Here is a 26,499-nt window from a genome sequence, read left to right as displayed (position 1 = left end):
ATATTTTTTCCACTGATTTCTTGTCTTTTTCATGTATATTCTATTCATAAGTCAACACCGATGACGTTTTATAAAAATGATGATGCCTTCACCAACATTTACAATATTTCATTTTTTTAATGCAATCTTTTCTCAAAAACAATCTTTCCAGTCCAGGACTTAAACCACTTTCAACTGAGCCGTGCATAATTTTTTTTATGACAAAAATGGTGACAACATTGGCTGTGATTAATCCTTGTGACATTACAATGTTTTCAGCAAACATTCAAGCCGTCCAAACAGTCAGATGTCAAAAACTGTTTTACATTTCTATACTTCAACACATATATTTTTACAGCAGGATTCTCTTCTGTTCTTTCATGCTGCGACGTCGTACCCATTAGAGGATGACTCAGGTCAACACAGATCCCAGCCACAGACAAAGGATTAAAAATGTGAAGGATAAAGACTTTTCAGCAAACACCAAGCTGACAAACAGTCTCAATGAATTTACCTTGCATTTGGATGGTAGTTTGAGAACTTTTGAGATGTTTTATACCCACATAAAAAAAAAATTCAGTCGAGATTTCAACAATGAAGAACAGTCAAACCTCTGAAAACATACACTTTGTCACATGACAAATAATTACATTCTGAAAAAACATTAGTTCATTTTTAACAATTGTTTAAACCTTAATCAATTGTTTTCCGGCCTAAATACAAACTGTCCTTTAATTTGGCACATATTTTCATGTTCTTCACTCCACAAAACACATACCTACATAACGCAAACATAGAGGTTTGATATGGTTGGAGATTTTACAATTCTATCAAGTGACAGAGACTTGAATAAATTGAAATGCAAACAATAGTCTAACATGTTTCTCTTATGGTCTGTTCATAATATCTTTAAGCAAAAACAACTTTTTAACAAAAAATATTGAAAGCAAACTGATTAGCAAGATGTTCTATATGCTATATTTTTGTGTTATCTAAAATTGATTTTACCAAGTATCCCGTCCTTATATTTTGCTGTCAGAGTTAATAGTACATGTCATCAGACAACACGTTTTCAAATGAAAGTCTCCAAGATATGCACAACCATACACATGGTCTCAAAATGCATCAACTAATCATCTCGATCTCATAATAAAACATTAATCAATCCACCTTCACATCCTAAACCAGTGGCACATCAGTTTTGATACAAATATCCTGTACATACTCATGTTTTTGTTTTCCGTTTCAGTCATTTGTACACTGTTAAAAAAATTATAAAATATTCAGAGAAATTTTACAGGTTTATTCAAGGTTAAAAACACATTTTCACTTTCATCTTAAAGCTATTTACAAGTCTCTGTATGCTTACTTTTCATCATTCAGCTGGCAATACAGAGCAGTTTACTGTCTAAGAAAACTGAAATGTGATCAGCTAACACCTACTGTTTTTCATTTGGATTTTTGCCTTCCTATTTGTATTTTTCGGGTTGGTTTTCGATGAAATTGATATTACATGATCATTACCAGGAAATATTACAATCATTAGATAAAAATTAATCCTTGTTATTAAAAGGTACTTATCTGATAAGATTAATAATGTTCGATCAAATCTAAGATTGTTCTTTAGTATTAACTACAAGTTTTATAAATCTCAGTTCAGCACCATGAGACTCAATACAACCGCTAACCCTTGGTGTAAAGTTGAAGCAGTTAGTCAGACATGGTTAAAGGCAGCTCATTATCCCTAAGGCAAAGCTGTACTTTGCAACGTCGAATACTTTAACTTTGACAACGTGGGAAATATCAAGCGCTGATGAAAGGTATGTGGCTGTAAATGGATAACAAACCAGTTTGTTGGATATGTCAAGGTTAGTTGAATCGAAATTCAGAGGCATCGGCCGACATTTCTGTCAAAAGACACTGAACAGCATCATGACTCAAATCCAGTTTCCAGGTTACTGAGGTAGCAACTCATCCACATAGTGCAGTGTCCTGTGTGATAAGCCAAATGCCATTTCTACCATGGCAGCTTTTATTTCAGTTTGTTCTGTTCATTTGTTGAAAATACTGTCAACTGTTATTTGGACATAATTTGGATAATGTAATGAAGTAATGAATGGCAGCTGTTTTTTAACTGTATTGCCACCATAACTTGTTTAATATTTATATTTGGGGGTGGACTTCAACTCGACTTCCCATAAAGTGAAAAAACTAATTAAAAAAAGATTGTTAAAACAGATTAATGCCGCATTATTGTTGGTAGATGGATGTGTCATTATTGTGAGATTAGATCAAGTCTTGAAACATTCTGGGGTCAGTGACCCTTTTATCAACAAGACATCATAGTCGATCCCACTATAAGTAAAAATAACCTTTACTGAAATAAAATGAACTAAATACAACATTCATACAATATTTTCCTTAAGGCATGCCTTCTCCAGGTCTCACAAGTGTCATTCTCATCAGCAGCTTCGTCTTCTCAAGCTCATCAGTCTGGTGTTTTCCAGCAAAACAACTGGCGAAACTACTACGCCAGAGTTCAAGAGTTTTCCACATCCTCAGTTTATCAGAAATGTGAGATTTACCCATGAGCGTCTCCTGGTCAGTTACAGTTTCTAACACCGCTGGGGCAATGGCTTTGGTCTGTCCTGCAGCTAAGACTAAAAATTTTACATACATGAGAGCCGCAACTCTGAAGAGTCATAGATTCATGCAAGACTGTACAGATGTGTGCCCATCTGGACACACCAGGGGGTTTAGGTGCAGTCCTATCTGCAGGAGGACCCCAACACGCTGCCAGTCGACGGTGTGGTGGTAGCACTGTGGTGGTAGTTGTCGTTTCCTTGTGGGCTGGGGAGAATGGAGTTTCCATTGGTGGGGGAGCAGCTGAGCTGGAGTCTCCGCAGATACTCAGCATGGACGGGTTTGTGGCTCTGCAGCACTTTGATGGCATCTTCTACGGTGAACCACTCCCGCTTACGGCCTGCAGAGGGAGACAGAGAACTATGGATGAGTCAGAGAAAGTCTTCACTATGGCGTAATGGGACAGCCATAACAACAAATTCAGTCAATATTTATTATTATGCTCGAGCTACAAATACAGCCTGACACACATTAGACAGTTCAATCTTCTTAGCTAATGGATGTGATAAGCTACTGTACAGTCAACCACTATGTTGTTACAGATCTTAGAAACATTACATATGTAACTAAAACTGTACACATATGCAGAAACAGACAAGACACATGCTGTGAGATCTTTATGCCCTCACTGTGAATGTAAAGAAACTGAAACACACCACCGGTAATGCAGGTGAATGCTTTAAACTGAACACATCAAAGAGAGGCCGGATAGTGGAGTCCAGGCCACTGACAGCTGTAATATACTGCAGCTCAGAACGACTGCAGCTGAGATCAGTGGCCCAGATTTATGAGCATCTGTTGATACCGCATAGCGTGTGCCTATATAGTACAGAGTGCAGCATTTTGGCTTTCACATAAATAGTCAGATGCAGTATATTGTAAAAAGCGATGACATATTCTGGTCATGTGGACAAGTAAAACAAGTATGAAAGGGTGAAAGGTAACTGTACCTATGTTGACAGAGTCTTCCCAGGCCTCCAGTGTTTCTGTGACAGTAAGCACATATACGTACGTCCTGTGCTTCCGATCCTGATTTTGCTTTAGAGACAGAAAATATTTTCAGTTTTCAGTGATAATACAGTATCACATTAAAACACAAAGCAAAACACACATTGTGACAGAACAGGGACCAGCAGGAATTCAAACTGTAAAAGTTGCATTCGTGCTGCAGAGTGGATATGCATTCGGATGCGTCATTTATTCTACATTATATATTGCATGCTCTTGTGCTGTATTATGTAAAAATCTGTGAGCCGTACCGTTACTGTGTATGTACACGTTATATGTGTGTCATAAAGATGTAAAAGCTCACCTCGAACACTCCAAGCAGACGTCCTAACTTGCCCTTCACACCAGCCTATTAAGTAAAAACAAATAAAGAGATTGTTTTTTAGCTCATGGAGCCCCTTCCAAACTACCTCTGGTTCACAGAGAAACCAGCACTGGATAGTTCTTTTGTAATTATTTTAGAAGGTAAGAGTACCAATAACAAAATCAGTCACAAACAAAATAGAACAATAGCAAAGTGGTATTCAAACCACAGAGTATTTTGAACATCACAACACTGGCTTTTACAGTTGTTTTGAAGAGTGTGAGGTCTGCCTCTCCACTGTGACATGCATGACTTTATATAGAAGTGCTCAACAAACAATTACCTGGAAAAAAGGGAAGAATTCTGAACTAAGCAAAACAATTATTCACTAAATGATTCTGTTTGGAAATGGGTAGTATTTATCTGTTAACATTATGTCTTTAGGAAGGACTTAGGGACATCATTGTAGCTCAATTTACAGTAATTGTAATAAAATAAATAATAATCAACACTGCCCATTTAGCTGGAAAAATCCTGGTATGAAGCCTAATTATTGAAACAGGTCTCCTTTATAACATTTAACAGAGGTCTGTCTAATTCATATGAACTTCCTAGGAGTTAAATTACTGCCAAGACACATGACATTTATCCCATCCACTATCCAGTTCAGCTCAGTATACTTCATAAGTGTCACCGAGGCCTGCTGATGTGTCCAACGGGCTGGGCTGCATGGCCTGTGAATGCACAGGAATCCAGCGACAAGCCAAGTTTAGATCGCTGACGTAGATGAGAACACAGGGTTCTCAACTGGTGGGACCTCTGGAATACCACCGAAGTGCTCAGTCACCCAAATACTGACACTGTGGTACATCAAAAATGTCACCCTTAGTGTGCACACTTTTGTCAGCTGAAAATATTTGGAAACTATGCAACCTGCACATTTGATCACTTTTTCCCCCTTTTTTAAACTGTAAATGAACAGCTGCAGACAGCATGAGGATCAAGTTCTGAAAAGAACAGACATTTCTTCAAAACATGCTCTTAGAAGCCAAATGTGATCTGAGCAGACACCTACAAAGTCAGTGTTTACTTAGATCACTGTCACCAGCATCAGGCGTGCCACCTTACCAGCTATAAAGTATACATATTTATACTATAGCCTTATATATTTCAGGTTTAATGTTTTTTACATGAAAAAGGCAGGATGATCCTGCTCTATTTTTTCTTTTTTATTCTCTGTCAAAAATTTCCCATATTCCATACTGCCAACTTCAGGTAAGACATAGGGACATTTAAGTCTAGCACAGTTTGGCTTTTATTTAACCATATAATTAAGATCAAACTGGATGAATTAAAGTGTTTCTACAGTTATTTCTTGGCTCACAACAGCTGCATTTGACCACTTGTGAAGACTTTCCTTTGCTTTTTGTTATCATGTGCTCATTTTATGGTGACAATAATAATAATAATAATAATAATAATAATAATAATAAATGACTTATTCACCTCCTCAAACACCTCTCGTACTGCAGCCCCACATGGCTCCTCTTCTGGCTCCATCCCTCCTCCAGGGACAATCCACTGGTCTGGGTGTCGACTGCTGCTGACCAGCAGAACCTGCCGGTTGAAACACAACTTGATTTCAAAACAATATCTTACTTAGGATGTGGTACAGTTCTTGCAACCAACTGCACAATCAGGTCAACCTGTATGACTGAATTCCTCTTCTCAGAGCTGGGACTTAGTCTGTCACACTGAAATTGAGTACCTGGCATAAGCCATGACCCCAAACCCTTTTGACCTTGCATCAAGGATAGGCAACTGACAGCACTGTGTGTTAATTCTACGCCTTTGCTTAGAGGGCCCTAAATCAATGACACAAATTATACATACTAACACTGTAAATTATTTATACTTTTTGTAAGTGGAACGCAGGGGGTTGAATAAAGAAACAAAATGTTTAATAAACCAATCATTTCTAAAATGTATTTCATGTCCTGTGTAACATTCTGTGGTCTCTTAAAGCAGAATCAAAATTGTCAACTAGCAGACAATGTATGTAAACTAAACATGATTGACTGAAATTATTCTCGATGCTCCCCTGAGTGGCCTGTGGGGCTTGAATTACACTACAGTTGCAGTGTACTCTGATATGCACAGATCGGATGTGCCTGTGTCTGCGGTTTCTGGAAGTGTCCGCATAGCAAACACAACAGACACAAGTACATCTGCTGTAAACATTATCACATTTGCTTGGTGTAATTCAGTCATCATTTAAACAGACAGTTTATCAGGACACACGTCGTAATGATATCAACAGCCAATACAACAAAAACTAATGAAACAGGATGAGATCCCTCATTACTTCCTTTATTTGTGGGCAGACTACATTTTCAGAATGTCACAGCATTTCAGTTGCCTCATTAAATGTATTTTTCCACTTCCTTCAGACACTAACACACATTTATTACACCACTGACTGTGGTCAGTCAGAGAAACACATGCAGCACCATGAGAACAGTGTCTTAAACAAGGACACTCTGACTGATTTAATGTTGTAGGGGTCAAACCTGACAGCTTTTGCAAACAATCCCATTCATCATATTAGATAATGCACATTGAGCAGTGAATGTACACAAAAAGTGGAATGTAGGAAACATCTTGCAGAACAGATGGTGACATTCACCTCTACTACTCAGCTGATCACCACATCCAGTAATCTGCCCAAGGAGTCAGTCTGTCAGGTAATCCTAACTCATCTATATCTTCCCTTACATTCTCTAATGGGATTGTGGCAGCAACTAACGGAGGCCCTCTGAGGCTCTTCTAAACAGACTCTCCTAACAGCCAGGGTAAGTGCCAAACCAATTGGGCGGCACATGCTCCCTGTTTGACCGTGAGCTCTGTCGGCTGCTACCTCCCTCACGTGCCGCTCTCAGCCAACTGAGCCACCTGTTCAGTCCCAGGTGACGGTTAGGATGAGGCCTGAGCAGGAGGGCTTTGAAACATTGATCACATACTGTAGTTACACTGTACGAATGTCAAGCATGATGTTTTGGATTAAGTACTGCATGTACACACGTGGTGAACATTTCCAGGGGATGACAACAATATGATGAGAACCTGTATGTACACTAGAGAACATAGTGTTCAATGTAGGAGACAAACTGTAAAAAAAAAAAATGTGCAAAGTTGAGACTCAAAATCTGTTTGAGCCAGTTATTTTGCCTCCTTCTGCAAAGATCTAATGAGCTGTGGTAAAGAAAAGTGAACATGAAATGCATTTTTTTTTACATTCTCTTCTCCAATAACTGATAATGACTTGTTTGATGGGATTTAGATTTCCAAAAGATTTCTTAGAATAGAATAGAAGCTTTATTGTCATTGTATGATTTACAACAAAACTTTGTTTAGCAGCAATAATCTCTCTTGTAGCAGCTAGCCTTTCAAGTATGCTAAAAATAAATATGTATGTATAAAAATATATTAAAAAGTATTAGAACCAGAAATGTGCAAAAAGGGCAGTTATTATAAATATAATCAATAAATATGCATTAAAATATGTAGTGCAAAGGAGCAGTTTTTGCAACAGTCCAGACTATTGCACAGAGTAATGATTATAGTCCTTGCAGCAGTCTCTTCACAGCCATGGTTATTGTTACTCTTTTATTATTACGTTTTTATTACTTTTTTCTATATAAAAAAAAAATATGAGGGTGAAACTGAGGAATGACTTATTTGATGTCTCTTTGTGAATGTCACCTGCCAAACATCAATTTCAGACAGCTTTTACTTAGCTATATACCACACTTCCATGTGGGATGGGCTGTTTCAGTGACATGACACCACACAAAATTCATTCATTCTTTGTATTCTGGGCGTGTTAGAGGTTTCAGAGCAGCCTTTACCCTTGCTGTCTATTTAACTAAGTGAATACTTCTGTTTTGATCTTAAGTCAGCTAATCTTACAGGGAGATCACTGCTGTCCACAACCCTAAAGCTGACAGTGTTGGATGTATACAAAACAAAGAACAGGGCATCTGGGACAGTGAGAACAAAGCTCATTTTGTTCCAATCATTTGGTGTTGGTAGCAATTTATTTTTATTCATCCTAAAAATAGGGCACTGATGTCACTGAGTTTTGTTTTGATGAATTTGGGAATGTAGAGTATAGAATCAAAATATTACAAAGTGTATGTAATTAGAGATTTGATTCTTCACGTCCATCTGAGATGAATACAGCTACATTTTATAAAGAGAATAGCAGGAGCTAGATGGTGGCTTTAACATCTGCTAAAGGGCACTTCAGCAAGAGAGGACATTATCTCTGTCTGTAACCTTTCTCATAAGTTTCTAATATTGAAATAAATACTCAAATTCAAATCAATTTAGTAGTCAGGAAAATAAGTACAAAAGGACTGACACATTTAGGTCTTCATCTGTAACAGAAATAAGACAGTTCTCTCTTATATTCTATTTTTAAAAGTTTGACTCTATTTGAAAGTGTGAATAAAAAATAACTCACACCATCTTGATAAATAGGTCAGCTGACAGCTGAACTGTGCACAACAAACCTGCTTATATTTGGAAAGAAGGAGAGGGTGAAGAAGAAACCCCAGAGGGATCGCTGTAGTGAAGACTTAGGTTTAGGGTTGTATTTTAGTGCTTAGCAAGTCACACCATTTCCCAGGGGCCCCCAGCAGGAGAGGGAGGTGGGCAAATGGTGGGGCATACAGTAAATCTCCTCCAGGCAATTCCAGACAATATGGGCAAATGTTAACTCATTCTTATGCAAACACACACTGGCTGAAAAAAAAAAAAAACACAAAAGGACAGGCCTCAACTATTGTAACATGCATCTCAATGCAATGCAACCTAAGTCTTCTTCTTCTCATTAACATAAAATTAATTCCTGTGAGTTGTTACCACTTCAGAAACAAATCTGGTCATTGGTGAATTTAAGATACCAGGACTGCAGTTAGCAGTAAAACATTCTGACAGTAAGTCCTCTGGCCTCAACAGAGACAGCAGACAGGAATATTCTGGAGGACATAAACACCTCCTCCTTCTAAAGGAGGAACGTCTGTAGTCGTCAAATAAAGAAGGCTCCAAATGCCAGGCTAGGTGCCGAGAGCACAGAATAATGGGACGTCAAAAACATTGAAGTACACAAGTGCAGAGGCAGAATCAATAGTGCTAAGGCGGTAATATAGTCACTGCATTATCTAGTTATCAACAGATAAGAGAGTCATAAATAGAAGAAGTCAGAAAAAGATAGCAAGCTAAGCCAAAAGGAGACAGATTGCCCACATTTCTGAGTTTATAATGAAGAATCATCTTGCACAGATAACCTCCTACTTCATTTCCAGTTTCACATTATTTACATTCTGCTGCAACATATTAGATGCCTTAAGCCTTGATTACTGTCTGATAAACATGGAGGTGAGAGCAAAAAACCCATCTTGGTCAGATTTAGGTTTTCATGCTTTAACTATAAACAACATCTCAGCATATATCAATTCCAATAATCATCTGGCCCAATACTTAATATTACATACTTTAAACATGTTCTACCACATCCTCTGCCTTAGTCTGCATTTTAATTTTCTAAAAACCAATAAAGTGAGAAAGTTTTCACAAATCTGGTATTATACTATATAATGGAGTCATATTCATAATCTAATTTGGGTACAGCCACACAGTTGGACATTTTACTTCATCACAATGTTTGAAACATTTTTGTATTAACTCTACCTACAGAATGACAGTATTTTGAGATTGATCTTTCATTTAATCTTCAACCCACACTATTGCCATTACTTTAATTATAGGTTTCCTCACATTGTTAATATTATCTAATGTTATAGAATAATTATAAAGAGGCTCTCTTGGTACAGGCCTCATTTAGTGGTAAACCCAGGTGTCCTGCTCAGCTCTCACTGCTCTGCTCTGCTCCATTTGTTCCCTTGTTTGGAGTTTAATTGCTGTCATAGAGAATCACACCCCAAAGGCTCAGCTTTCCCCTTTCCTCTCCAAAACAAAACCATTTAGCAGCATGCATAGCTCTTATTACAACATATCTCTGCCTCCTGTGTTCAGGTGCCTCTAGCTTCTTTAGGTAATAAATGGCCAATAGAAACATCCAAAAATCACTTTCATTGCTGCAAATTAATTATCTTGCTTGAAGCAGTGTCATCACTGTGACTGCATGAGTAGACATGTCTGTCAGAGCCTGAAAATCCCGAGGGTCACACCTACATACTGATGTTGTCACAATATTCTCTGACTTTCTTTGTCTGTAATCTTGTCTGGATCACAATTAAACACCGCAAGCAAGTTCTGAGAAAACCAGCACAAAAGCACTCCAGTTCACATGAAACACTTGCCTGCCATATGCTCACATCTTCAGTGTCACCTCATCATAATAATGACAAAACATCTGCACATGTCGGTAAGCGGATACGCTTTTGTGTTAGTAGATCTTCAGATCTGTGTGTTGTAAGGCCAAACACTGGAGGGCTCAAGAGAAGCACTTGTGTCAGTCTACTGATATGAGGCTGGGCTCCTTTTACTGTTTATTGTGTAACAGTTTGTTTACACCATACTCAAAGAGGATGGTACATTTAGACATGCAAGAGATGTCACAAAAAGAGACGACTATGGGTTTGGAGCATACTGGTGATATCTGTCTATGTGCGCATTAGCCTCATAAAAAACTATACCTTATAGGTAACATTTAATTAAAGCATTACTGCTAGTGTATGTGCTGAGGCATCATTCACACAAAGCTCTCTGAACATCTGAATTGCACATTTCCCAATGAATTATGAATTAACTTGTGATTTCATTTGAGTTCAGATTAAGTTTTATACAGTGTAAGGTGGTCTGTACTGCCATGAGTGACTGAAATCTAAAGTTAAAACACAGAATATAGTGAGTAATCTAAAACATCTATCATTAAATGGGCAATCTCTTTAATTAATCCCTATCACAGACTTTACCATCCGGTTGTGGGCACGAAATTAATAAATGCTATGAATTGGCTGTTATATATAACTTGACGCTTGAGGATGAGCACAATCTGTCTGTGACTTCGAATGCATTATTTACAAGGTGAAGGCCCCTTTAAGTCCTCCTCCTGGTCGGTGCTACGCAGCTGCCCGCTCAAGGCCGGCGGGATGCAGCAGACTCATGAATGACCACAGTCGGACTATCCATACTGACTGTCGTATTACTAAACGTGGCGCGGTGACGAGGCATCGTTACATATATTCAACAACAGAACTGTAGCACCCATTTTTCTTTTGTCTTTTCAGTCAACACAAGCCCATGTTACAGAAGCTTTTAAAGGAAACGTGCAACAGAGCGCCTCGCCCCCTCCGTGTCGTTAGCTAGCAACAAGCTAACGGGAAGATGAATTACTTACGCTTCAAAATAAGACCGCTACTTCACTTCCTGAAGCAGAATGGACTCGTTTTCACATACGCGACTTTTATTTTGAAAGCCAACACCGGTAGTTGTCCGCAGTTAAGTGCCAACGTACTTAACAACAAACCATTTTGCCTTTTCTCTACGTGCTCCTCAAACTAGCCTAAACTGGCTGGTCCGAGGCGCATCAGTACCGACACACAACACACACACACACATACACACCCATACACACACACACACACACACTCAAACACTAAACGACACTGGAAAAAGGTGATGTGCTAAGTGTACAGATCTACAATGAAGCCCAAAATGAAAACCTACGAGAATTACTGAAAACTAGCTGGGTGTTTTCTGGGTAATTCCAGCAGCTGTGTATGTGTGAATGACTGGGTGTAAACAGGAATGACTAGGCCATTGATCGCACACAGCCGTTGGGTTTTGCTGCCGTTGGTTCAGTTACAGATCAGATTCCACAGTGGGGACATGAACATACCTCTTCTTCACGCTCATTCTTAAAGCACAGACACGCCGCCCGTTTCTTGAAGCCCTCGCCGTCGTATGTCCTGGTCTGGTTCGGTTTGAGCTTCATCTTTCCTTTTATTGTGCCTCCTTCCTTCCTTCCTTCTTTCCTTTCCTTCCTTCCACAAGAACCGGCAAAAACAGAAGGTCCGAAGAGTTAACAGCAGAGCCTCCGCATCGTCGTAGGTGCTCTCTGCATCCGCGGTAAGAGATGGTCAGTCATATGAGGAGGAGGTGCAGGGGGTGGGGGGGTGCTGGAGTGATCCCAAGGTACCCGTCCGACTATCCTTGATTTATGTTTATCATGAAAACCTCCGAGTCAAATGCGGGTGAAAGGCTCCGGGTGCTGCCTGTGTCTCCGGTTGTCGGTGTGAGCAGTCCCGCAGGCGGAGGTCTTATGTAGACCACAGCCTACTCAGCACAGCCCTCCTTTGGATGCATTTGCGCATGGTCGCTGACTCAGTACAATGAACAGTCAAGCTGGAGTTTTAGATATGCAGGTCACTCCTCTGAGGCACGGGTGAGCTCATTGGTTGGAGCACCTCCAATGGGCGGGACTTAAACCAGTATCAAAACAGTATAATAATAAACAAACTGGTCATTTGTGCTCATTTCTATAACAGATTGGATTAGATTAGAGAGAACTTTATTGATCCCTTGAGCAGAGACCCCCGGGATATTAACCCTTTCATGCATAGTGGTCACTACAGTGGACAGTTCTTCTCCAGCTGTTCTCTTGTATATTCATGGATTTTGTTGTTTTAGTTCCATATCAGCCGACACAGTGGACGCCTATGCACCATCCCATACACTGACATTCATATTGTGACTGTAACTTTGCTGTTTTTGATAAACCTGATCTGCAGTAACATGTTTGGGTGTAAATCAATTGCTTGTATTTAATGAACGAACTATGTGCCAGTATTGTTTTATTCTATTTATTGTCTTTTACTCCTATTCTGTTTCATTATATACATTATATACAGCACTTTGGGACAGTAGTGTCTGTTTTTAAGTGTGCTATATAAATAAACCTTAACCTTGTTATTGTTATTAGACTGTAATTAACAGTTTGGTTTGTTTTTTTTTTTTTAGACTAAAAAGTTTTTTTTTTTTTTTTTTTTTTTTGCATATTATCTCCATGAAGTGAGTAATGACTAGTATTAGAGTATGTTAAAATGTGAGAAAACATCAGATTAGCAGCATTAAAATCTTTTTTATTTCATAGATTTTACACAGTGTATCAGTAAATGCATGTTTCTTTGCTTCAAAAATTAAACACATGCTGTCCAGCCAAGTGGACATTTTTGCAACTCTGTGAAAAATAGGTTCATAAAAAAAATTTCAAACACTTTTTTTTTCATGCCTAAAGAGGAATAAAAACAATTGGGCTCTCATAATTCATGCATGAAAAGGTTAAGGTTTCAGAAGCAGCACAACACTGAATGTACACACACACACACACACATACATTATATATATATATATATATATATATATATATATATATATATATATATATATATATATATATATATATATATATATATATATATTACCAGGTAAGTTAGACAACAGGCAGCATAACAACACTTAGACAATGAAAAGGAAAAGAAAATAATAATAATTATCAATACAGTAGGAAAAATAGGCAATAAAACAGAAAGTAGCAATAATAATAATAGTGATAGATAGTAATAATAGTAGCAGAAATAATAATAATAAAGCAATCATAGTAATAGTAGTTGTAACAAGATAGAAAATTTACACAACTTGAAGAAAAATTTTTACTCTAGTCAGATAACAGTTGGTCCCTCTCTAAAAAGAGTAAAAGTTACTCTTTGGGTAGAGCTCTCCAAACTCAATATAGAGCCAAATGTACTCTTTTTGAGGAAAATACTTTTGACTCTGGAAAAAATGCTCAGTAATTTTTCCTGTGAACAATATATAAGTAATAGCATACTGACATATTGCTATTCTATGTCTTATGTAAACAGCCTACAGTTTTATTACTTAAACTATCTATCTATCTATCTATCTATCTATCTATCTATCTATCTATCTATCTATCTATCTATCTATCTATCTATCTATCTATCTATCTATCTATCTATCTATCTATCTATCTATCTATCTATCTATCTATCTATCTATCTATCTATCTATCTATCTATCTATCTATCTATCTATCTATCTATCTATCTATCTATCTATCTATCTATCTATCTATCTATCTATCTATCTATCTATCTATCTGTGAGCAATAAGTGATTTAAATTGGTAAGTGATCATAATGAAAATAATCAGCAATAAAAACATTAATTAACATCAACAAACAAACACTGCACACTGGCTTTCTTATTGGAAGCACTTTGCAAATAAAGTCATGCACATAGTTGACCCACATATATGCTGTACACGCTGTAATACATGGAAATATTCAAGTATAACTTGATTAATACCCTCAAGCTTTGGTTATAAAGGTCTCTGTCTGTCATAAAGCTTCAGTACCTACCGTTTTTCTCTTCCAATAGACTAGAACAATTCAGGTAATTAACCCTCAGAGGCCTCCACAGCCACTGGGGACCCAAAGCATGTACTGATCTAAAATGCTGAATATCTTTATCAGCGTATTTAAATAATTCAGGTGAAATGCACTTAGTCAGCTTTTCACTGACATCCGATTTGATTAATATGGATGTTCAGGGGCTCTATAGTCAATGTGGAAACACTCATTTTCTGCAACATTCATTCACCAATCAAACTCATTTACACTTTTACAGATGAAGTTGGAATAATTTTGTTTTCAGACACATTCCTCTTTTTTTCCCTATTTATACACATCAGTAGTGATTACATACTGAGTCTCAGTTACACTTTATCTATCAAGAATAAATCACATTATCACATTCATTTCATGAGAAGAACCTAAATATTTTATTCCAACTTTATGGGCAACAGTTTATTTTGACAAATGTTATGTCACTTTTTCTTCAGTTTTCTCTGTTTTGATATAGGGTCTGATCAAGTGGGAACACATGGACACATTTCGTGTTCGGCAGTCTCTGTCATGTAAGTAGAGTAACTTGTACGCACGTATTATACATATTTGAGTAGGTATTTATAAGCACTTTAACATTATGTATAACAAAATTTGGGGAGATAAAATCTTTGGGTGAAAAACGTCAAATTACTGCTCGGTAACACATGGACTTGAAACAGACATCAGTTTTTTTCAAAACATGCAGTTCTTGACAGAAATTGATATCAAGTGGGACAAAACCTTTTAGATATGATGTTCAACTATGCTGAAAATAAATTTTGGAGTAAAATATTGAAAAGTCTCTGTTTTATTGACATGAGAATGTGGTAATATGTGGACAGGCTGCCATGGTAACACGTGGACAACTCTACTATTGTATGCATCACCCAAAATGTATCAAAAGATCATTACTTTCTGAAAGTTTCACTCAAATATCTGAATTATAAGTAACTTGAAAATTAAAAATTGATATTTTTGTGATAACAGGGCCTTTTAAGCAACTCACAAATGTTCAAACTCATAAAAATCAATAATATTCACAAAGTAATGAAAATCTAATACTTGAAACTTAACAATCATCTATATAATCAACAGACTGAATACATTTTCAAATTTTTTAGATATAATTTTCAATGTCAAATTTGAACTATGGCTATGGTGTAAAAAGTACAATCGATAAAATTGGTTGCAACTTTCTTCTACAAGTGGTATTTTAAAAAGGATAATGGTTCCGTAAAATAGAGATTTTAGCTAAAAAATGATGTGTGCAAATTTACTTTTTCATGTTGATGTTCACTTTTGCCTGGTTGGACCCTATAGTAACCTTTGAGCTTTTGTGAACATTTACATGATCACTAAACGAAATATAAGAAAATACCTGATTTCACTGAAAAATGCAGTGAATATGCTACTGCTGAATAAGACAGAAATATCTCAGTAAAGGTTAAATGTAGAGAAAAAAATTAGTTGAAAGTTACCATAAAAATAATTTAAAAATGATAGTCACATAAATCATCATGATATGATGTGATATGATTTTTTTTTTTTTGCAAAGTATATTTGCAATTTGACTCCATTATCAGAGTAAGACATAAAGTTTTGCTGTACCTCAGCTGAGAAGGAAAGTCACCAACTCTAACACCAACAATAATTATGCATCTATAAATTTACTTACAACATAACTGCAATCATGTTCTGTTTTTGTCAATCTCAGTAAAAAGGGAAAAGGTTTTTGAAAAGTTTATTTTCAAAATGGGTTTTTAGCTCAGAGTCAGAGGTCATGGTGTGGCAATACACTCGGTTATAGGGAGGGTGAATGTTGTGAGTAAGAACCACTCATTTCTGCTCCCCCTCACTAAAAATGCTGAAATAAAATTTCTCTGAAATCATATCTGATGGCACTCCCAAGTTTTGGTGTATGTAGTCTGACTTCAAGTTACATAACCTGAGGTGAATAAATAACACTGTCTTTTCCTTCAGTAACTACTCTATAGGTGCGGTTTCAGCAATCTAATTTATCTTTTAGCTGTAACCTAGTAAATGATTAAATGTGATTACTGTTTTAGTGATGTAATTTAAAAATGGCATTCTTCTGATAATGAATTAATGGTGACATAGTAGGCTACATGCCACAAATCTTTACCCAGGTGCTGTCACATTTTCATTCACTTCATGTCACCTTTAACCTGTAAATAAAGGAGAATCCATATGTTGCAACACTTCAGATAAAGAGATGACACAAAGACTGACCAAACAATGAGAATGATCAAAGTGGAACAAAGAGTGAGACTTAAGGTATGAAGACAATCAGGGGACATCTGCCTGCTTTTAGGCAGCCACAGAGTGTCAAAATGTCCAGACTGAATTTATGTATGACAGAAACATATGTTAGTGCAAATGTGAATCCATGTGGGGTAAATGAGGAGCCTGTTTCTACGGAAGAGGATTAGGGCCACCGGAAAAAAATAAAAGAAAAATTAAGGTCCAATATATATATTTTTATTATTATTTTGAAAAAAAAAAAGGTCAGAATTCTGAGATTAAAGTCAGAATTCTGACTTTAATCTCAGAATTCTGAGATTAAAGTCAGAATTCTGAGATTAAAGTCAGAATTCTGACTTTAATCTCAGAATTCTGACTTTTTTTTCAGGTGAGCAAAAGGTGAGTGAATGTTATGTTTTGAAACTTGTCTACATAACTTCAAAGAAAAAGCCAATGATATCTGTTTCCCTTCCTTTTGCTCATCTAACAGTGAAATAGCTTCCTCCAGAACCCCCCAGATGCATAAAAAGTCACCTAAATCCATCATTATGTCAGCCTGCTGTCTCCTCCTGCATGTCATAGAGCAAAAGGGACACTCTCTCTGAGTGTCAGAAAAAAAAAATCTGAATTCTGACAAAAAAAAGTCAGAATTCTGAGATTAAAATCATAATTCTGACTTTTTTCTCAGAATTCTGACTTTAATTTCAGAATTTTGACATTTTTCTCAGAATTCTGACTTTTTTCTCAGAATTCTGACTTTCAGAATGAAATATATTGGACCATATATTGGATTTTTTTTTCCATTGGTCCTAATCCTCTTCCATATGTTTCTCTCTCTACTCAGTGTCCACGTGTTTAAAATGCCTCTATCATTTACTGACAATCAATGGGAGGGGATGTGAGATTGCAGAAGTAACTGATGAGCTTATTGAAGTTGTTATTGAACTGATGCAATCAAACTGTGATGAAAGGTTCCAAGTTGTTACCCTCAGTACGAAACCTGCCACTGATATCTGGTTACTCACAGGCTGTGCTACACATGCAGGAAATGGTGGAGATAAATGTCCAGACATTTGTCAGTGGTGATAGAAAGACTCATTTTACCCAAGTGATGAAATCCCAGCCATGGCCTGACAATAACAGGAATACAGAGGGTCAGGTCATCGTGTTACTGGAGGTTGTAATACATCATCACTGTGTTTTAATGGGGCTGAACGGAAGTGGAACTTGTCTCATTAAACATATTAAATGGATTACACAGATCTCCAAGAACAAATAACTTATTCAGCTACTTCATTAGGTCAGTTTTGGAGATTAGTAAGAGTAGTAATTAATTTAACCTGTAAAGACCCGGTGCTACTTTTGTGGTACTTCCCAAAAGATTTTTTTTCTCTATGTTCAACATATCTTGAGGGATGTCACCATTTATTATTAAATGATGCACTGTATTTTGCATTTTTCCAGTGAAAATCAGGTAATTTCAAATATTGAATTTACTGATCATGTTGATGTTTATAACAGCTCAGATTAAATTTGATGATTATTATACCAAAAAACAGAGAAAACTAAAGAAAAAATGACTTTTTCAGTCAAAAATATCCTTAATTGAACATAAAACAAGGGTCTACAATGGCTGTTATTTATCAAACTCCATGGGTTTTACTGGTGAATCAATGATGTAGAAGATAATGATGTTTCCACAGTAACTATGGAACCTCTGAACGTCCAAATGGGTCATATCTGATGACCATAAAAAGATGACAAACTGTATTTTACACCAATTATTGACATGTATTGATAGGATTAGTGGATCAACAGGTATTAAACAGTTTAGATCAGTAGAGGGTTTTGGTCGCTAGTGGATGTTTGGGTCTTTATGAATTAAAATGGTGAACACTTTTAGAAATAATGTATAGATGATGGAAAATGCTTGATATGCATATCACAACAGTTCAGTGACAGGTTGAGGCATAAGGAAGTGAGTGATTTGTAAGTGAGTATGAAGGTTTACACTGAGAGTTGCAGGATTATATTACTCCCATCAGGGTTACGAGAGCATATGTCCATAAAACTGTCCTTCTGAGTTATGATATATGATGGACTATAATTAGAAAGTAACCTGCTGAACCCAATCTTGCTCCCAATCATAACAACAGATACCTCGTCGTATTACCAGTTCCATGGCATCAGTCACCTCAGAGGAAAACAAATCGTCCTGTCATCACACTACTTAAAACCGTTTATCATCATCTTCTTGGATAGCAATGGATGGCAATTAAAAAGTCCCCTTTTAGCTGAGGTGTGAATGGAATAGAAGGATCCCGTTTCTTTTGGCTCACACAGAGGCAGATGGACGAATGAAGGAGCCAGAACCAAACGTCTGTCTATTGCTGTCCTCACTTTATTAGGAGACTCAGAGGACATCTGCTTTCTGACAAGCAATGAGCTCAAACTACACATCAACACCCCCACAAATATATACACTCGCTATAGTATAGCATATATAGAAGATGTACACACCTGTAGTAACACATTCACACACACACACACACGCACGCACGCACGCACACACACACAGTCTAATCTGCTGCTTCATTTGCCTGTGATCCACTCAGTGTTTGCAGCCAACTCCGATTACAAGTATAAAATCCTGAGCTGATTAGCTCACCCATAAGTCTCTTCTCTGACCTCAGTGCCGGGCTGTCAGACATGAGCCATGTGAGGGAATGGATATTTGCCAGAGAGAGAAAATTTGAGCCATAAAGCTGAAATGACAACAGCTGCTAAAGGTCAGATCATGACAATGATAATAATTTATTCACTTTTAAAATTAGCTCTTAGGTTATTTGCTAATTATAGTTTATACTATCTGTTTTCCTGTTAGAGCATGATCATCATTTAAAGTTAGAATTCAGGTTAGAATCATTTAAATATCTGACATGAATAGCTAATACAATCATCATGTGATCTGTTTAACCATTCATTTGACACATCTCTTGTTTATCACAAGCCAAACCAAGATTGGGCATTTGTTTGCATAGATGAATGATTTTATGGCAGTGAGTTCATCCGCTGAAGAAGTGAACACCTGACAGACTGCAGAGATGGATGAGTGCTGCTGTTACTGTTATATAAGACTTGTCCTTTTTTTCCTCACAAAACATTACTCTGAAATGCTCTTTGGAGGTGAGGGGAACAGAAGAGTTTTTGAGTTTACTCAGTCTTCATTTCCACATTTCAAGTCTCATGTGTTTCCAGAATTATTATTGTCAGTTTCAGCTCAAAATACCACACAGATCACTAGCAAAAAGAAATTGATGATATCAAAATAAACCTAATTGTTATTTTAGAGACAGATCTTAACAATATCAGCCCCCCCTCCTGTTCTTCATGAGATCATTTATAAAAAACACACACATCAGCATCTCTCTTCACAGTTGACAGAAAAGAATAAAACATATCCAAAGGCTGTTTGGTTGTGAAGCTGATGGACATAATGGGTGCTTGTTGGTGCATATTAAAGCCTGTCATTAAGATAGCTGAGCATAAAATAACCTCACCATGGGTAAACATCACTTAGGGGTGAATTACCCGGCACAATCAGCATGACAAGGAGATAAGGGGCGGGGTGGAGCTAATGTTTTAACATTATTTACTTGACAGAGAAGTTAAATATACACGTTTATGCCCTAAAAACTGAAGCCTGTTAAATATTTTACTCTGTGATACCACTATTGAGTACTGGTGTTCAGATAGTTGAGACGACCTGTGGACAAATGTGGTTCACAATGATGTCTCAGTCTCCTTGAAGCAGAACAAAAACACAGACACTCTATAATCATGTGAAGATTAGGATTTAAGGGGCATAAACAAAGCCAGACAGTGACAGTATGATTGCCAGAATGTGGGAAAGTTTTCTGAAACAAAACCCCACAGTGATCACACACACACACACACACACACACACACACAGAGGCTGTCATTCACATAAACAGGAGGGTAAAAACACACAGCATGACTGTGGCGAGGCTTATGACAGGAGATCAAACCTCCCCACACACCTGAAAGCCGCCCTGTTCACCACTGCCACTCCAAGCAGGACAATTATAGCTATTGCCTTAACAAATGCAGTGAGTCGTTTACAACTTGTCTAAGAGATTCAAAGCGCTGACCTTTTCATCACAACCTCATATAGTCTGCAGTAAAACAGTGAGACATTTGACTGACAGGGGCGTCCTTGAGGTGCAGTTTACTCACTGAAATGCGACTATGAGTAACAGACATGAAAGCGTTATTGTTAAAGGTTAGAGGAGAAAGAGGGAGAAGCTTTAAGATGTTCTAGTGCTTCTTAACACTATGTACACAGAGTTGGCTTATTTGCAAACTGGAAATCATACTGTTTCACAAAATACACAAACAGAAAATTTACCAGTCAAGACATTATCATCAGCTCTGCAAGGTCAGTTCAACATATAACATAAACACTTAGTCATGGTGTTCACTGTGATGTGTCTGATAAGGTTTATAATATAGAAGGGAATTAAATAAAATTGAATTTCTTGAATTTCATGTAAATCAAACATTGATGTATTTTTTATTTCCTCCTGCTGTGGTTTAATCCATAAAGACCCAGTGCTACTTATGTGTCAGTTCCCAAAATAATTTTTCTCTATATTTTTTTGCTTGTTTTTGTTTTTTGTTTGTTAAGTTTATTTAAGACACAAACATAACACAAAACACAGGAAAAAAGGAAGAAAAAAAAAACAAGACAATAAATAAATAAATAAGAAATAGAAAATGGGACAACTGTTGTGCCTGAAAGGGAGCAGGAAGAAGCCACTGCTTATCCATTCCAACCTTTCTTAAGTGATTTATCTCCATTTATTATGACATAATCCTCTGTATTTTGCATTTTGTCAGTATAAATCATGTATTTATCTATATTTTATTTACTGATCAAATAGATGTTCATAAAAGCTCAGATTAAAGTTGAGGGTTATTATATTAAAAACAGAGAAAACTGAAGAAAAAGTCTTTCAGCAAGGATAGCATTAACTGAACATAAAAACAACTGTCTCCATCCACTGTCATTGATCCAACTTCATGGGTTTTACTGGTGAATCAATGTTGTAGAAGATGACGGTGTTTCCACGTTGACTACAGAGCCTCTGAACGCCCAAATGTGTCATATCTGATGACCATGAAAAGATGAATAACTGTATTTTACTCCAATTATTTACATGTATTGATAGGTTTAGTGGATCAACAGGTATTAAACAGTTTAGATCAGTAGATGGTTTTGGTGGCTGTTTGGGTCTTTATGGGTTAAAGACCAAACAACCAGGCCTCTCTGAACAGAGATGAATGTATGCTGAGGTTCCAGGAAACAAGAAGTCAAGTCTGCACATAAAGAAAAGTAAAGAAGTCACCTATATGCACCGGACAGGTTTGTATTCTGCCTTCAAATTACCTGTCTATATAAACTGTTGTCCATAAAGTCGGAATTTTGTTTTCAGACACATTCCTCTTTTTTTCCTATTTATATACATCAATAATCACCTTAGACCAGGTGTAATGATTACATACTGAGTCTTACTGACACTTTATCTGTCAGGAATAAATCACATTGTCACAATCATTTCATGAGAAGAGGAAAAAAATAATTTATTCCAATTTTATGAGCAACAGTGTATAATAAAAACATACCTTATCTGAATTATTTTGATATAAGTAGGTCCTTTTCCTTCTTCTCAGTTGAAGGTATGTCTATAATTTAGTCATTTCTTACTACAAGTAAAGGTTTTCCACCCACACCAGCATGTGGTTAGTTTACTTAAAAATTCATGTGTTTCTATTTTTAATTGTATGTGGGTGTATGTATATGTATGCATATATATATATATATATATATATATATATATATATATATATATATATATATATATATATATATATATATATATATACAGTACAGGCCAAAAGTTTGGACACACCTTCTCATTCTTCGCATTTTCTTTATTTTCATGACTATTTACATTGTAGATTTTCACTGAAGGCATCAAAACAATGAATGAACACATGTGGAATTATGTACTTAACAAAAAAGTGTGAAATAACTGAAAACATCTCTTATATTCTAGTTTCTTCAAAGTAGCCACCCTTAGCTCTGATGACTGCCTTGCACACCCTTGGCATTCTCTTGATGAGCATCAAGAGGTAGTCACCTGAAATGGTTTTCACTTCATAGCTGTGCCTTGTCAGGGTTACTTAGTGGAATTTCTTGCCTTATCGATGGGGTTGGGACCATCAGTTGTGTTGTGCAGAAGTCAGGTTGATGCACAGCTGACAGCCCTATTGGACAACTGTTAGAATGCATATTATGGCGAGAACCAATCAGCTAAGTAAAGACAAACGAGTGGCCATTATTACTTTAAGAAATGAAGGTCAGTCAGTCTAGAAAATTTCAAAAACTTTGAATGTGTCCCCAAGTGCAGTCGCAAAAACCATCAAGCGCTCCAACGAAACTGGCTCACATGAGGACTGCCCCAGGAAAGGAAGACCAAGAGTCACCTCTGATGCTGAAGATAAGTTCATCTGAGTCACCAGCCTCAGAAATCGCAAATTAACAGCAGCTCAGATTAGAGACCAGATGAATGCCACACAGAGCTCTAGCAGCAGACACATCTCTACAACAACTGTTAAGAGGAGACTGCGTGAATCAGGCCTTCATGGTCAAATAGCTGCTAGGAAACCACTGCTCAGGAGAGGCAACAAACAGAAGAGATTTATTTGGGCCAAGAAACCCAAGAAATGGACATTAGACCAGTGGAAATCTGTGCTTTGGTCTGATGAGTCCAAATTTGAGATCTTTGGATCCAACCGCCGTGTCTTTGTGCGACGCAGAAAAGGTGAACGGATGGATGCTACATGCCTGGTTCCCACCGTGAAGCATGGAGGGGGAGGTGTGATGGTGTGGGGGTGCTTTGCTGGTGACGCTGTTGGGGATTTATTCAAGATTGAAGGCAACCTGAATCAGCATGGCTACCACAGCATCCTGAAGTGACATGCCATTCCATCCGGTTTGCGTTTAGTTGGACCATCATTTATGTTTCAACAGGACAATGACCCCAAACACACCTCCAGGCTGTGTGAAGGATATCTGACCAAGAAGGAGAGTGATGGAGTGCTGCGCCAGATGACCTGGCCTCCACAGTCACCGGACCCGAACCCAATCGAGATGGTTTGGGGTGAGCTGGACCGCAGAGTGAAGGCAAGAGGGCCAACAAGTGCTAAGCATCTCTGGGAACTTCTTCAAGACTGTTAGGAAACCATTTCAGGTGACTACCTCTTGAAGCTCATCAAGAGAATGCCAAGAGTGTGCAAAACAGTCATCAGAGCTAAGGGTGGCTACTTTGAAGAAACTAGAATATAAGATATGTTTTCAGTTATTTCACACTTTTTTGTTAAGTACATAATTCCACATGTGTTCATTCATAGTTTTGATGCCTTCAGTGAGAATCTACAATGTAAATAGTCATGAAAATAAAGAAAATGCAAAGAATGAGAAGGTGTGTCCAAACTTTTGGCCTGTACTGTATACATATATATATATATATATATATATATATATATATATATATATATATATATATATATATATATATATATATATATATATATGTATGTATATGTATGTATGTATATATATATATATATATATTATATATATATATATATATGTATGTATATATATATATATATATATATATATATATATATATATATATATATATATATATATAAGGGCTGGACAAGTTAACGCTTTATTACCGCGTTAACGCATTCATTAAATAACGCCGACAATTTTTTAAATCTCCCGTTAATGCCGTTCTGCCTGTCAAGCAAGTCTTACTTCATCTATACATGCGGACTCTTATTTTGAAACTCATGCTTTTATTTTGGCGCTCCACACACGCCAAGCTCTGTGTGAACTGCACATAGCTGAGAGGAGAAAAGTGAGCAACCTTACCGAGTAATGCTGAATCAAACTTTGTTTAACTCCTGCAGAAGCAACGCCTGTATGTATCAATCATTCTGTTGTTCACTAAATAATTTCACATGCGAACGTGCCATTAGAAACATGTTTATTACATTATTTTGGATGTGTTTATTACAATGTGTTATTAACATGTTTAAGCTAATGTGTTTATGCTAGCAGTCGGAGATGGGTTGCTAATTCTTTATGCAGGCTCATGTTAAGTTTATGTAAATTCATTGGTTGTGTTTAGATATAATATGCCAGCCTTTGAACAAACCTTGACTTATTTACGATGTGGTTAGCTTGATGCTAACTTGAATGGGAAAATCCATAGACACGCTAACGATTAGTATTTACAGATTAATTTAAGATTTACAGCGTCTTTTTATCCAGCAACAAAGGTTCACATCAGAGATATTTGATACTATTCATTCTTACAACAACTGAACATAAAATACTCACAGGCAAACGTTTTTGGGGCCATACAAACAGAGAGAAAGAAACGAGTCTGTTAGTTCCTTCTTATGTCCGAACTGACTTCGGTAACACCAAAAGGACAAAACACACGTTAGTGCAACTTATTCCCACCACTTCAGGGCCCCCTTTGCTTGCTTTTAGCAACTGATCATCACATATTACTGGGCTTATTAGTATTAGTACTTATTAGTGGGCTTAAGACTCCTGTCAATCACTCACATAGGGAAATAAACTGGTGTGGACATAAACATGGAGAAAAGTACCAGTCTGTTCCATGAACATTTTCATTTTAACTGTCTTCAGATGGTGGGGTTGAGAAGGACAAAGTTGTTTGGAAGCACTGCAATGTGGAATTATTTTTTATCACCGGAGTACTTCAGTCTGAAACATCACTAAAGGCAATACATGCTGTTGATGCCGGCAACCCCCCCCCCCCATATAACTATGTGATTAATCGCGATTAATCACAGAAATCCACGCGATTAATGGCTATTTATATAAAAAAATATATATATATATATATATATTTTTATATATATATATATATATATATATATATATATATATATATATATATATATATATATATACATATATACCTCCCATTTTTTCCCTCTTCTCTCTAATGTTTTGTACCTAAGCTTAAATGTAAGTTTGCGTCTCACAAACTCTGTTACATTTGTTCAGGACGATAGGTGGCTCGCTTTGTGATTTTTTTTGTTTGTTTGTTTGGGGGTTTTTTGTTTTAGTTTTTTTTTTTTTTTTGTGTGTGTGTGTGTGGGGGGGGTGTTTTTGTTTTGTTATGTTGTATGTGTGTTGTATATGTCCTGTTCTGTATAAAAACAACAATTCCTGTTGTTTAGATATTTTTTTGTACTACTACTGTAAAAAACTCAATAAAAAATAACTGGAAAAAAGGAAGAAAAACTCATATGTGTGAAATTGAAGCATGGGTCATAAAAAATGCTCCACTTTCCAATCGGTAATAATGATGTATGTTAAATCCAATCCAGGCTCTTAGATCATTACATAATATTATTACATCATAAAAAAGTTATGGCTCATATAAAACTTTCCTTAATATGGTAAATCTAGGAAAGGTTTAACCTCCTAAGACCCAGGACATGTCAGCAAAGTACAAGCTTTTTTGTTTTTTATTAAATAAGTACCTATATTGGAAACATCATGACGCAACAGTTTTTTCAGATGCAGTTTTTAAAATTTTCTGGACTGTCCTTTGTGGTGGACATTTTCTTTCCTTTTCTTTTTTTTTTTTTTTTTTTTGGTATAAAG

General features: G+C 36.7%; 1 protein-coding gene across 1 annotated transcript; it reads right to left on the bottom strand.

The window, feature by feature from the left end:
* Positions 1 to 97: 97 nt before the first annotated feature.
* Positions 98 to 12,336, bottom strand: nudt4b (nudix (nucleoside diphosphate linked moiety X)-type motif 4b). Its single transcript, XM_030149783.1, has 5 exons — positions 11,862 to 12,336; positions 5,441 to 5,551; positions 3,935 to 3,979; positions 3,573 to 3,660; positions 98 to 2,962 (listed from the first exon to the last, which is right to left on the bottom strand). The coding sequence occupies exons 1-5, from the start codon at positions 11,955 to 11,957 to the stop codon at positions 2,748 to 2,750; spliced, it is 555 nt and encodes a 184-aa protein (XP_030005643.1). The 5' UTR covers positions 11,958 to 12,336; the 3' UTR covers positions 98 to 2,747.
* Between the last annotated feature and the right edge of the window lie 14,163 nt (positions 12,337 to 26,499).

Source organism: Sphaeramia orbicularis, chromosome 12, assembly GCF_902148855.1.
Source record: "Sphaeramia orbicularis chromosome 12, fSphaOr1.1, whole genome shotgun sequence".
In the NCBI taxonomy this organism is placed as follows: Eukaryota; Metazoa; Chordata; class Actinopteri; order Kurtiformes; family Apogonidae; genus Sphaeramia; species Sphaeramia orbicularis.
This window is presented reverse-complemented; position numbering and strand designations above follow the sequence as displayed.